Source organism: Acipenser ruthenus, chromosome 2, assembly GCF_902713425.1.
Source record: "Acipenser ruthenus chromosome 2, fAciRut3.2 maternal haplotype, whole genome shotgun sequence".
Taxonomy (NCBI): domain Eukaryota; kingdom Metazoa; phylum Chordata; class Actinopteri; order Acipenseriformes; family Acipenseridae; genus Acipenser; species Acipenser ruthenus.
Window position 1 is genome coordinate 68,263,319 of NC_081190.1, and position 14,459 is coordinate 68,277,777.

The 14,459-nt window shown below is 37.8% G+C and overlaps 1 protein-coding gene across 3 annotated transcripts in view; it reads right to left on the reverse strand.

Moving 5' to 3' along the window:
• The window catches only part of LOC117409242 (mineralocorticoid receptor), a 133,728-nt gene extending 120,212 nt beyond the window's left edge, over positions 1-13,516 (reverse strand). The window contains exons 1-3 of one of the 3 annotated variants that reach the window (XM_034014950.3): positions 11,711-11,790; positions 10,812-10,885; positions 8,882-10,666 (exon numbers count right to left, since the gene is read on the reverse strand). In XM_034014950.3, the coding sequence (XP_033870841.1) occupies positions 8,882-10,647 (1,766 nt within the window). In that variant the 5' untranslated portion in view covers positions 10,648-10,666; positions 10,812-10,885; positions 11,711-11,790. Of the gene's footprint in view, positions 1-8,881; positions 10,667-10,811; positions 10,886-11,710; positions 11,795-13,183 lie in introns of those variants that run through there. The other 2 variants (XM_034014948.3, XM_034014947.3) reach the window with 2 other exon arrangements.
• Between the last annotated feature and the right edge of the window lie 943 nt (positions 13,517-14,459).

A 14,459-nucleotide genomic window follows, 5' to 3' on the forward strand; every position in this document is an offset into this window, starting at 1 on the left:
GCCACGTAAAAATACCTAGAAAATTGACTTATAAAATGTTCTTTATGGTAATTCTCACTGATTTTCTTTATATAGTATACATGCAGTACTGTACACTGATGGGTCTGTTAATTTATAATGCCCTGACATTTACAAAGCAACTACAATGTAGTATAAGGACTCTCTCTGAGATATGATATTTTCACACATCCGATGGACCTCTGGAAACAATTAAATGGGATATGACTGGTTCTACTGTATTTAAAAAAGATAAACATGCTTTTTGAGTGCTGTGAAGTCTAATATAGCTTAACAAGTGTCAGTACACATGTAAATATTGATATAGATAGATTGCACTGGCATGTAAGTCTTGTGAAATTCATCTGTTTGAATTAGTGTTTGGGGTTCCAACACCTTCTTTATCGGCTTAATAATACAACAATGCTTTATTCAAAGTAAAGTGCTTTACAAACAACAGCTGTTGTAAAAAAGCTGAATTGCTTTCTCAACATGAGTGGTTTGCCAAAACTAATATTAACAAGCCATTATCTTACTACCAAACACACTGCAGACATTGACAGGGCCAAGTTACAACTGGGGAGGATGTCTCCCCCTTCTCAAGCAGTCAGAATTAAAGCATTCACTTAATTATATTAAAGGATAGCCAAAGCACCATGGCATTGGCAGATTTAAGGACACTATACTAATGCATATAATTTAGTTTTAAACCAATTACCTTGACCTGGGGTCAGAAAAACATGACATTAAAATGAGTAGTTGCAACAGGGATCCACAGTCAAAATCCATCAACTAAAAGGCTGCAATTCAGTTGCTGCTCTTTGTATTATATTAAAAAGAAGTTCAGCATAGCGTTCAGATAATGGCATTCTACAGAGTACTCCATGGGTACACATCAAATCTGCACTGTAATTAAGAAAAGAGTCTGAGGTGTATTGGCTTCAGACTTTATTCTTTCTTGCTTACTTTTAGGTAGATAAAACTTCATCGGTATCGAAAGTCCAAAAGGCTCTACAGCTCATAATACGTATTCTTATATCGAGCGTACCGAATTTTATTTTTGCTGACAAGCTCTGTAAACCTAATTTTTGCTGTTCAATCTTTTTTCAGGTTACTGTTTTTGTAATAGTAAACCCACAAAATTTCAGCATTCAATATAGAACATTTACTAACCGAGCATTTATTAAGTACAAACACAAGCAGCACCAAATGGCAGAACCGGATCCAGTGGTATATCTGCACAGTACTATACAGTACCTATAATTCCAACATGCAGCTTATCAAAGGGAAGTGCTAAACAAACACAAAGAATAACATGTACAAAATGTTATAATATGGCTTGTTTATTGATAGATATAATGACATATGTATCTTAACAGCAGGGCTTCAAAACGGAACAGGAAACGGAACGCTAAACACAAAAAAAAGAGATTTTTCATCGAACAGAAACAAAAAACAAAACAAAACATTTATTATGTTCTGGAACAAAAACAATATTCAAGATTTTGTTTATCGGTTAATAACGTTTTTTTTTTTCGTTCCCTTTCAACCTGTTCTCTCTGTTTGTTTTCAAACATACAGTACTGTGCAAAAGTTTTAGGCAGGTGTGAAAAAATGCTGTAAAGTAAGAATGCTTTCAAAAATAGACATGTTAATAGTTTATATTTATCAATGAACAAAATGCAAAGTGAGTGAACAGAAGAAAAATCTACATCAAATCAATATTTGGTGTGACCACCCTTTGCCTTCAAAACAGCATCAATTCTTCTAGGTACACTTGCACGCAGTTTTAGAAGGAACTCGGCAGGTAGGTTGGCCCAAACATCTTGGAGAACTAACCACAGTTCTTCTGTGGATTTAGGCAGCCTCAGTTGTTTCTCTCTCTTCATGTAATCCCAGACAGACTCGATGATGTTGAGATCAGGGCTCTGTGGGGGCCATACCATCACTTCCAGGACTCCTTGTTCTTCTTTACGCTGAAGATAGTTCTTAATGACTTTCGCTGTATGTTTGGGGTCGTTGTCATGCTGCAGAATAAATTTGGGGCCAATCAGATGCCTCCCTGATGGTATTGCATGATGGATAAGTATCTGCCTGTACTTCTCAGCATTGAGGAGACCATTAATTCTGACCAAATCCCCAACTCCATTTGCAGAAATGCAGCCCCAAACTTGCAAGGAACCTCCACCATGCTTCACTGTTGCCTGCAGACACTCATTCGTGTACCGCTCTCCAGCCCTTCGGCGAACAAACTGCCTTCTGCTACAGCCAAATATTTCAAATTTTGACTCATCAGTCCAGAGCACCTGCTGCCATTTTTCTGCACCCCAGTTCCTGTGTTTTCGTGCATAGTTGAGTCGCTTGGCCTTGTTTCCACGTCGGAGGTATGGCTTTTTGGCCGCAAGTCTTCCATGAAGGCCACTTCTGACCAGACTTCTCCGGACAGTAGATGGGTGTACCAGGGTCCCACTGTTTTCTGCCAATTCTGAGCTGATGGCACTGCTGGACATCTTCCGATTGCGAAGGGAAGTAAGCATGATGTGTCTTTCATCTGCTGCAGTAAGTTTCCGCATGATGTGTCTTTCATCTGCTGCAGTAAGTTTCCTTGGCCGACCACTGCGTCTACGGTCCTCAACGTTGCCCGTTTCTTTGTGCTTCTTCAAAAGAGCTTGGACAGCACATCTGGAAACCCCTGTCTGTCTTGAAATTTCTGCCTGGGAGAGACCTTGCTGATGCAGTATAACTACCTTGTGTCTTGTTGCTGTGCTCAGTCTTGCCATGGTGTAAGACTTTTGACAGTAAACTGTCTTCAGCAACCTCACCTTGTTAGCTGAGTTTGGCTGTTCCTCACCCAGTTTTATTCCTCCTACACAGCTGTTTCTGTTTCAGTTAATGATTGTGTTTCAACCTACATATTGAATTGATGATCATTAGCACCTGTTTGGTATAATTGTTTAATCATACACCTGACTATATGCCTACAAAATCCCTGACTTTGTGCAAGTGTACCTAGAAGAATTGATGCTGTTTTGAAGGCAAAGGGTGGTCACACCAACTATGGATTTGATTTAGATTTTTCTTCTGTTCACTCACTTTGCATTTAGTTAATTGATAAATATAATCGATTAACATGTCTATTTTTGAAAGCATTCTTACTTTACAGCATTTTTTCACACCTGCCTAAAACTTTTGCACAGTACTGTATAATAATTTGAAAAAGCACTCTTCCCATGGTCTTCACCTCAGTGGTCAACGACAAAACATTACATCACAGCCAGCTAATGAAATTCAACATTACATTTAGCTTGCTTTATCGGAGCAGCCAGCAGTGAATCAAATAGCACTATATTTGCCTTCAGTTCTGCCTTCCACCTTGCGGTTGGCTACATTCTGGATCCATGTTACGTGACCAGTCTTGTGTTCGCTCAAAATAAACAGGTACTGTTATTAACTTATTATTACGTTACATACACAGAAAACAAGCTGTAAGTATGTGTGGCAATTAAGTGAAGTACTTTGTTAATAATCTGAGGTTTGCTAGTTATATTACTGGACCTACAATTTGCTATTTTTTAGCTGCATACTTTGTTAGACCTAAGTGTTCATTCACATTTTTTTAATGTAATTACGTTGCACTCATAAATTACTAATATATACATATTTCTATATTTAACTTAAAAACAATATAAGTAGTATGTAGTGATAGTTTTTCAATACTGTATTTTTCTTTTTTTTAATTATTCATTCAACTGACAGATTATATATATATACAGTGCTCCTTCGCTATAAGTCTCTCGGTTGTAACACGCCTCGGATAGAACTATAACTAAATAAATATTAGGCCTATTACGTAGTTATCTTTCCTAATGTATTTACTTTTTTGCTGTGAGAGGAGCTGCGGCTTTCTCTGCCAGCCGAACCTGGGGCGAGCCCATTCCCTCTTCCCCTCGCCGGACCTGCTCTCCTTCTCACACCTGGTTTGCTTGTCTGTCGCTTCAAATCTGCTTCCCTTGTGTTGGAGGGATAGTCACAAATGCGTGTAGAGGGCTACTTTGCGCAGGCATTGTGATAGATCTCGCTGCCGCAGACGCCTGCTTCATTGTCTTGTACCCAGTACTGTGTTTTGATCGAATTTCGTCACAGCACTGTAAAAGGTAATCCAGTAACAGAATCTTACCCTCCCCCCGCTGAAAGCCAATACAGCACTCCACTGTTCAACATCATCCGGGACATGAAGTGGATGCCTAGTTTTTTTAACCAGGCAAGACTTTTTCTGCAAGAATCATATGGCTCTAAGTCCTGATCACAGACAACCACGGCTCCCATCAGTTTGTTCTACTTTTCAATGTGGAATGGCTTTTTGAAAAATACTGTTGCTCCTCCAGTGACAACACAGGTCTTTTCTACAAAGCCAGCTGTGTACTTTGTAGTCAGTACATTCACATCCCTTTTGTCGTGTCACCTCACCAACAATAAATCAGAATTTCTAACAAAATATACCTGTCCTTTGTCCAGTTTTTCTTCAGTTACTTCCTTTGATACTCTGTTGGTTCAAATAGTCTCAGTTATGTGCGTATTTTGTGTAAGCAAAAATGATGCTAGTCTTGTAGACATGTACCAATTATCAATAATAATATGACGCCCTTGGCTCAGTACATGATCAGCCAAATAAACCACAATCCTTTCAGATGAACTGAGTTCACTTGCTTCTGGATAATGTGAGACATCAAATTTATCCTTGCCGATGTAAATTTGAAAATTCCAAGTGTAACCTCTCAGCCTTTTATCACTGGGACACAGGCAAAAAAGTTTGATTCCGAATAGAGCTCTTTTTGTTTTTATGTACAAAACAAGTGCATCATCAATGGCTATATTCTGTCCCGGGTCAACTAAATCCATTGATGTCTCTCTGAGCATGGAAAGAAACAGCTCCAGTCTTGTAAGAGGGCGGTCTGTGCGTACATTGTCTATATTAGAGAATCATAAAAACTTCATGATGCTGAGAAAGCGGTTTCTGCTCATCACCTCTTTGCAAAAGACAGGGGGGCCCTGCATCAACAGATGTTGGGACCAGTATGCATACATCCGTGGCAGCTTGTTTATGCCCATCAGAAACACAAGTGCAAAAGAGATGTACATCACCTTGGATTCCACGTCCTGCCATTTCAAACCAAACACCTTCCCGTTTGCAGCTGGCTTACCTGTAAAGTAGCTGCATGCTCTTTTGTTTGTACAGTCACAAAGGTAAGTGATTAGCTTTTCGGGAACAAAAGCCAAAAAACACTCCAATGGAGAACGCAAACTCTCAAGTTCCACGGTGGGGTGCACATCTGTGTAAACAGGTGCAAAATCAAATAATGGAGGACTGGTATCCTGTTATGGATCAGTAATAAACACCCAGTCCCCTGCTGTTCTTGGCTCCACATCCTCTTCATCATCATCGCTGAGTGATAAGTCAGCATCACTGTCGCTAGTATCAAAATCCTCCAAACCAACTCTGAAATCTTCATCACTCCCATTGTCGCTCTCCACGTATGTTGCCATGTTTAGCTTTCGCTAAAAACTATATAAACTACAACTAAACAAGTAAAACTAATAATAAAACAAAAAATAATAATTTAAAACACTATATATATATATATATATATATATATATATATATATATATATATATATATATATATATATATATATATATATACTTGTAAAAGTTGAATGCCTTCACACAATATTTCTGTGTCTTCTAAACGTCCACAGCTAGATTGGAATCTCTACACGACACGCAATTGGATACAAATGTCACCTGACCCTCCCCTGACTTTCATTGCACATTCCACAGTGCCAGCACTGCTTTAGAGAATGAAACCTGAAATGCTAGACTGAGTAACCGCTCATAGAATAGAATGGGAAACTTGACGTACGAACGTACGGCATGGTACTGTAAGTCGGTTTTCATTTGACATACGTGCGTATGTCATGGTGTTGAAGTGGTTAAGTTATTACGTTGAATGTAAGGACGTTAACCCACCGAGATTATTGGGAAATGTCGCTGTTTTGAATTGTTTAAAAAAGAAAATGTAAACTCAAACTGAGGCAAAGGAGAAAAGAAAAAAAACAAACGGACTGCTGTCATTTTGTTTTAAGGCTGCAACATGGGCATTGTTGTTTCTATAGACAGGAAGAAAGTGCATTTATTGATACAGATGGATAACTGAACCGGAACGGAACGAATTCAGCCGTTCGGAACTTTCAGAACCTGAGCCGAAACGGAAAAAATTCCGGTTTGAATCCCTGGTTAACAGTTAAAATATTCCTTGCTCATCTTTGTTTTAAATGTAGTGCTGGATGCTACAGAATGCCTTTCAAGTTTTGTCAAACAACGAAACCAGCTGCTACAAGACTTTCGGAAAGTAAACGCTCTCCATAGCAGGGCAATGCTTGGTGCTGATACAAAAACAATAAGCACCCTGCATCCTTAAGCACGAATATAAATAAATAAATAAATAAAAATTGATGCGCAAAGAATGTGAAATGTACCTGGTCCAGACCAATGGAGTCAATGATCTACTGAAATCTAAGAGACTTCAGTATATCATGAGCTACACTAGTAAATATTGAGTCGCCCTTTTTATCAATCAGCATTTTTTTCTACATTTTTTACAGACATTCAGGTAAATATTTATTATTAAACAAATGTGAGTTTAAATTATTAGTAAGTACACACGTGTTGATATGAAAGCTGAACATTAATATCAGCAAAGAACAACTAAGGTACAACTTTTTCACTAAAGTAAAATCAGGCTTGTGTGATTTTGAAATGCCACTTTTTCATATATTTACTACTTCTTAATCTAAGTAAAAAAAAAAAGATTTTGGTGGGAACTGAATTTTTAATAACGGCCTGATACTTTCTCTTCCTTACCATTTTCTATTAATAATGGTCTTATACTCTGTCTTCCTTCGGATATTTTTGTGATTTATAAATAAAAAATATATGCCTATATTTAAGTCATCTCTCCTGCCGAGTTCACATTAACTTAGCGACGGTTTTTCTTACTGTTAGCTAACGTTAGCCACTGTGCAGACCTTGGGTCAAACCAATATGTTCGTGTAGGGAGAATTTATTCTGGATGTCTATAAATGTGGCCCATCCTCTGAATACGTTTCCATTTTTATATTTTATTTTAAACCTTTTAAGACAAACCAATGCCAAACACAACAAGATATAATACATAATGAATGAAAAAATTGGAGGGGCAAAATATATAGTTTGACCCCCCCCCCCCCCCCCCATATTCAAAGTGGGGGGCCATGTGCCCCTTCTGCCTCATGGGTTAGGCGCCTGCGATCACATCAATTATTGATCTAATTAAAGTTTTTATTTTTGTTGTTTTTTTTTTTTGATAGAGGAAAAGATTCACATACAAAAACTGAACATGTTATCATGGCTGAATACTCTACAACCTAATTTGTAATTTACCACATTATACTAATTTACACTACAATTTACAAACAGCTCCCATTTCCACATGATTTGTATAAGTAAAAGAAAAACAACTTGCAGTCACAATGCATGTGTACAGTATCCACATACTCATTACATTTACCAAGATCTAGAAATGACAGCAACAAGAGCATCTGCCATTTTATGTTTAAAATACAAAATAGTATAACCACAGCCAGCACTGTTCTAGTAAGACAATCCCTAAAAATACCTGAATAATCAGAAAAACAGGTGTTACAGGGCAGTACAGGGTTACAGTGTAAGGTTAATATTTAAATACAGTATGGTTTACAGTAAGTGCAATAATACTACTAGAATACCTTCTGTGAACCCTGTTGTCTAAGAATGAATACATCCCATAGCCCGTTATAAAATTAATTTACCTATAGAGCAATGAGGGAAATATGTTTATAGTCTAAAGTTGTGCAAAGAATTTTTGGCACATTTTGTTCCCAGGTGCCTATTTTATTGTTATACATACGCTGACCAGCTGTTTATCTGTGAACAAAGCTTGCTTTACGAGTACTCTGACACAGGACCAATATCCTCCATTATTAGCCCTTTGCGGTCCTATGTCAGACCAAGTCCGACATTACAATTTTTCCTTTCCAGTCTGATGTCGGACTCTGTCTGACATCATCAAAAAGGCATCATACACAGGTCCCTAGTCGTTTCTTCTCTGGAAAAAGCAGAGAAAAGCTATCAATGGCCGAGAGAGGCCGACAGAAGCCGAGAGAAGTCGAGAAAAAAAAAAACGGAGGCGGATCTGAGCAATACGCATAGTCCCTTCACCACAGACATAACATGGACATAAACAAACAAGATAGCTGCTTCCGCATCCAGCTCTCAAAGACAATAGTGGACATTTGCCAAGCTGTTATAGTAATAAAATAACAACTTGGATAGCATTATTGAGGAGTTTGGTGATAAATCGAGTGAGCAGTATGCACTACTATGAAGAGATATGTGATAAATAAAGCGAACAAGGAGTGGGGCAGAGCTGGAGATGCAGTACTGAGTGTCCTTTTGATATTTAAACCTGTTTTACAGTGAATAAAATTACTTTTAAACAGCTCATGTGAAAATAAATAATAAATTAGACCTGACGCGCCTGACAGGTGCTGAATAAATGGACCGCAAAGGGTTAATTATCTGTAGCTCAGTATCTATTCTGAAATACATTTAGTCATTTAGTCAAAAGTAAGTCATGTTTTATGGCTCAAATGTTACTCATAAATAACTTTAAAATGCTCAATCAAACTATAAGGTAAAGCTTATAAGCAAGTCAATTAGATGACTACTCTATCTTATGTTATCATGTACACGGTTCAGGTAAATGCATATTTTCTATAACTTTAATGTAAAACTATTTTCCCTCACCTCATGTTTTCTGGAATACATCTTTGCAGCAGATAGCCATCGCCCCTTGATGGCAGAGAGCCTTGTGACAGGCCAGAGTGAGATTTCCATGTCTCCATCACAGCCGTAACAGGAGAAATTCGATTTAGAAGAGGGTTTGATTGGTCTCTCGCGTCAGGTTGTGAAAAAGACATTGCTCCTTGCGCTCCAATCTGGTAATGATATGAATGTCCACCTGAATTAACTCCAACAATAGCCGATGTCGGCATGTTATTATTCTCTTGATAATAGCAGCCATCGTCAGGCTCCTGTTTAATTCTCTTAGGCAAGTCATTGTTAGAAAATGCCTCATGGTCATAATTGCCATTTAATGAATCAAAAGGTGGTCCTAAAATCCCAGAAAGGCTGTACTCATCTACATTGTCCCTCAAAGACAAGTAAGTGGTTTCTGAAACAGGAAAGGGGGTTAAAGGTTGCTGCTGTCCGTTATAGTGTGCATTCAGGCAAGACGACCCTTTATCCGATTCATTCTTAACATGTGTGGCAAAATGAGAACTGGGTAAGTTTGGCTTGTTGTCACTTAAAAGACACATGTTATCAAAACCAGTGCCAGGTTCATTTTTAATGAACTTGCCCATCACGTCTACCCCACAACTATATATTTCGCCGTCTGTTTTTTCAACCTTTGGAAATTCAAACCTTTTCATATCGTGGTCTCTGTCATCTGGGCTGTTAATATCATTCTGAACCAGACCAAGTGCACCAACAGGGCTGGAGATGGGAAACCCTGTCGAGTTATATGGAGGGCTTACTACTGACATATTTGTAACAGCCGAAGGACTTGAAATGGAGAATCTCATGTTGTTAATGTTAATGTTTTTACCAATAGGGCTTGATACAGAAGATCTCATGTTAGCAGTACTCGAGGCAGGAGATTTCACACTGCACATACTTTGGGGACTCGAGATGGGCGATCTCATAGTATTAAGAGGACTTGAAAGTGGAGAGCCCATATTACTGGTATTTGTGGGGCTACAAGCAGTAGAGTTTCTTGCATGTACATTAGCAAGGTTTGATACCCCAGAGCTATAATCAATGGGGCTGCTGACAGCAGTACAAGGATCCACAAGAGGGCTGGTGGTTGAAGACACCAGATTGTTACTGACAGGGCTGGAAATAGAGGCGTTTGTGTTCTGGGGACTATAAACAGAAGCAGCCATATTGCTGGTGTTGGCTGGGCTGCTGGCTGAGCACTCCATAGAATTAATATTAGAAAGGTTGGAGATTGCAGAGTAAGGGGATGAGATAAGTGAACCCAAAGTGTTCATTTTGGGGCTCGTAGCTGATGCAGACAGATTCTCTTCACTTGTATAAATCTGCTGCCCACTGTTTGGATAGCCCTTCACAGGGCTTGGATGTCCTTGTTGATTCTGTTGACCAAAACTATAATCTATATCTCTTACAGAGTTCATATACAAGCCCATAGACTCAGCCACAGTTTTGGAAAGTTCCTTGGAGTCTGTCTCCAGCTTAATATTGTTGTTATTATTTAAAGTTGGGAAAACAAATTTCTGATTCTGATGCTGAAAAGCCAGAGCCTGTTCCAACTTGTTCCCACCATTTTCCTTGAAGCCAGTAGCTGTGACATTTAGGATCTCCATCAATGCATTATCTTCGGTCTGATTTTCATCCAAAGAACAGCTGTTTTCCATTGATTTAGGCACTTGACTCAACATTTTCTCACAGTTCATTCTATCAAGGAAGCATTGGTGTCTTTTGGTCTCCATAGTTGTTTCATGGGTATACCTAATTTGTCAAAATACAAGGAATAAAAAAAATATATATTTATTTTAAGCAGTGGTTAAACAGTATAGACCTGTTCAGTTAGAAAATGTAATATCAAACAGAATATCTAAAATAATTTAATGCAGATTAGAAAACGATTCAGTACCATCAGCCAATCAGCTTTCAGCTTTAGCGGGCTCTATGAGACGGTAGATGCCCACTGGAACGTCTCAGCACCAACTGTGAATCAAATTATACTTTTTGAGTTCTCATGAGTATACTGTATATTTATTTTATCATGCACGACACTACGCATGTTCAATAATCTATTTTTAGTAATATTTGACAAATTAACATAAACATGTGTTACTAGTAGTAATACACTTCTAACCCAGTGAGAGGCTGTAACCAGTTGCCTCAATTGTACATTTTAAATTATATAGATTAGCCAACCTCGCAGCATTGAATATGTGGTGTGCCAAATGTTTTTAAATAGTCTTCACATATTTTGGAAAAGGTTATTAACTTATAATGTATGCCTATATTAAACATATTTTAAAAAATACAAAAACAATCATGCTTCCAGCTACAACATGGCATAACAAGTATGTAATGTATGACCTTCTCCTGCTGTTGAACGTTATTCACCTAGTGTGATCAAAGAATGAGGAAGTAGCTGCAGTTTTTAAAAAGGAATAACGTTGTTTCTCTATAGCTAAAAACAACATATGGAAATGTAATGTAAAGAAAAAAAGTCAGTAAGGAGTTAACTATTAAAAACTGCAGTAAACATCCACTTTTTTTAGTGTTTAATGGAACATAATCATGGGCTTTTTGTTTAAAAACATATTCTATTTAAATATCAAATAATAGTTAAAGCCTAACGCATGTAACATTATAATTAGTACCATTAGACGAAACTACTTAAAAACTAGCCTCAGGAGCCAGCTCACAACTGCGAATGCTACATCTATTTTTAAAATCATTCTGCCTCAACGCGGTGTCTGGTAATTCACAATTACTCCCAACATTCGATGAGTTAACTAAATAAATACTGCAGCCTACCTTAAAAAACGCTTCTGACTGACTTCATGCCAGTTAGGATTTGCAACGCAGGTATCTGGCATTCATTGTATAAAGCGCCCAACTTCAACAACATGCTGCTTGCCTCTTAAAATGAATCACGTGTTTTTTGTAGCACTCTTTCAGTACCCCTCCTCCTAACTGTAACCATTGGCCACAGCGTAATTGTGTCACGAAAAGTTAATTTTACGCCACCTACCGATTGGCTCGTTTCTACAGTCACTCTGGACTTTAAGGCCCTTGTTGACAGAACTGTGCTGCGACATGACCGATAAATTCTGATGTTCTTAAAGCTACAGAGTATCCAAATATTAGATACCTCTGTGTTGCTAAATCTGCTTTCATATTGAGTAGCCAGTTTGTAATATAGTATTTCGGTGTGAGTAATAACATAATTATTCGTTGTATGAATGTATGAAGACGAGGGCGCTATAGTTATGATACTGCATATGCATAAGTACGTTAGTAAGTATTCTTGCAGGCCACAATTAGTTACGCTATTTACTTGTCTCTACGTTAAAACGTTATTATTATCAACATCTGGCCAAGGTTTAACCTTTAACAACTAGAGACATTTACTAATACAATCATGCTACAAAAGATAAAACAAAACAAAACAAAAACGTAACACATCTGTAATCTTAAAATTGAATTAAATAATTTGCGAGCTTTATACCATATTAAAAATGATAGAGATAAACATCTACCAAGGTGCTGGAAGTGAGTAGCCTACATCACTGGCAAGTTAATGGATTCTGTATTAATCAAATTGCACAAACAATATATGCAGTTTTTAAAGTCGACGAGGCCATCTAGCCCGTATTGCAAGAGAGCGGGTAGCCATATCGGGATTCATTCACCCGTGTCAACATTTTAGAAATGTAGAGACTTGCAGTTTAAAATATGTTTGAATTAAATACATTTTCATCAGCTACATTATTTATGCTATGCCCATACCCCTGCCCACCAAAGCAAGAATAGTTACTAGTGTGTATATACAGTAAGGAGCGCTCATTTGAACGATTCCTTGTCTGTGTAGAGCCCAGCAATGTACTGCTTTCTCTGAATAGAAACCTTTCAAACTGTCATGCATTTTTTATCTGAAAAATCTGTCCATATTTTCTTAAATTTTCAAAAAATTACTGTAACATGTTATTCCTTCTCGTCAATGTCAGATTTCCACCGAACAATTGAGTTTAGACGCTGCAATAACATTACTACTGTACCGTTTTTAAAAGCGCTATGATTAAAATAAATAAATACATAAATAACAATGCTAGGAATGACATTTTTTGTTTATTACATGTCTATTTAATTTCAAACCAGTTACCACCTGAAGATAGTCTGTATAACTAAGCTTGCTTAAACTTGATTCCGACGTATTAACCAGGAATACCGCAGGTTACAGTAAAATCTGGCACGTTTATGACAGCTCCTATACACTCGCAGTCTTACCTTAATTACTACATCTAACTTGGTCAGGTGGATGTGTTGTTGGTAAGCCAAGGGGAAAAGCGTCGTTTTTGTCCCCCGATATCTCACACAGTAAAAATTATTATTTTCTGTTTCCATGCATCCACCAATTTCAGTTGTGACAGTTCCCGGCGCAAAGTAAGTATACAGTTGTGTTTCCCAGCTAGTCGTGATACGAACAGCCGAAGGGTGATATACACCAAAACCGTAACCCCAAAACAGCTTGTTATTATTTTCACAATCTCCCGTAAACCTTAGATTTCTGATTTTGTAGCTTTTCGACAGAGCACTGATAAAAACAGACTGAGGGGAGTCAGCAAGAGACTTGACAAGCGACGTCATTCTGTGTATATGGACCCTCCCACTTGCACCGAGTGCAGTTTAAACTCAGCAAAGGGAGAAAAACGAAAGTCACTCGCAGGAAAGATAACGATTTACAAACCTCTGTCTTCTGGAACAACGGAGCACTAGGCTCAACACATTCTAGAATAAAACATTCTGATTCACAGTGTACATTGGCCAAACAAATCTAGATAATTCTACATCATTCTGTGGCTTTATTTAAACTACGATGTATTTGCAGCATGGCATACTTTGGTCATTAGAAATTGAAGGATGCATGCCATACACGTGCTTGCCTGGTCTTATCTTAGAATAGTACATGTATTTATCATATAGTGTTAATTACATGTATTAACATATCACATTTATAAATATACAGTGTATATATGCTTTCATTTATATATTGGTGCCCAGTATATATATATATATATATATATATATATATATATATATATATATATATATATATATGTGTGTGTGTGTGTGTGTGTGTGTGTGTGTGTGTGTGTGTGTGTGTGTGTGTGTGTGTGTAATCAGGGCTGCTAAGTTGATACAGGTAGTTGACTATAATACCAAGATCAATATCAGGTATGATGCCACACCTCGCTCCTCCAGCGGAGGGAGCCCCTGTACATGACAGTATACATTTGTTGCAAAACATGGAAAAGTTGGTGGACCCTCAACTTCTGATCAAATTTCAAGAAGTGATATTATTTGTCTCATCTACGATAGAAGTAAAACACACTAGTTACACACACTCCAAGGACTACTGTACAATTTGCTTTTAATGTAAGGGCTTGCAGTGAGTCTAAAGAACATGAGGCATCAAAACCCACCATTTATCATCCCATTCCAACCCTTTATATTCTGCTAAAACGTACCATGTCATTGTTTTGAAGCTTCCTCCACCACACCT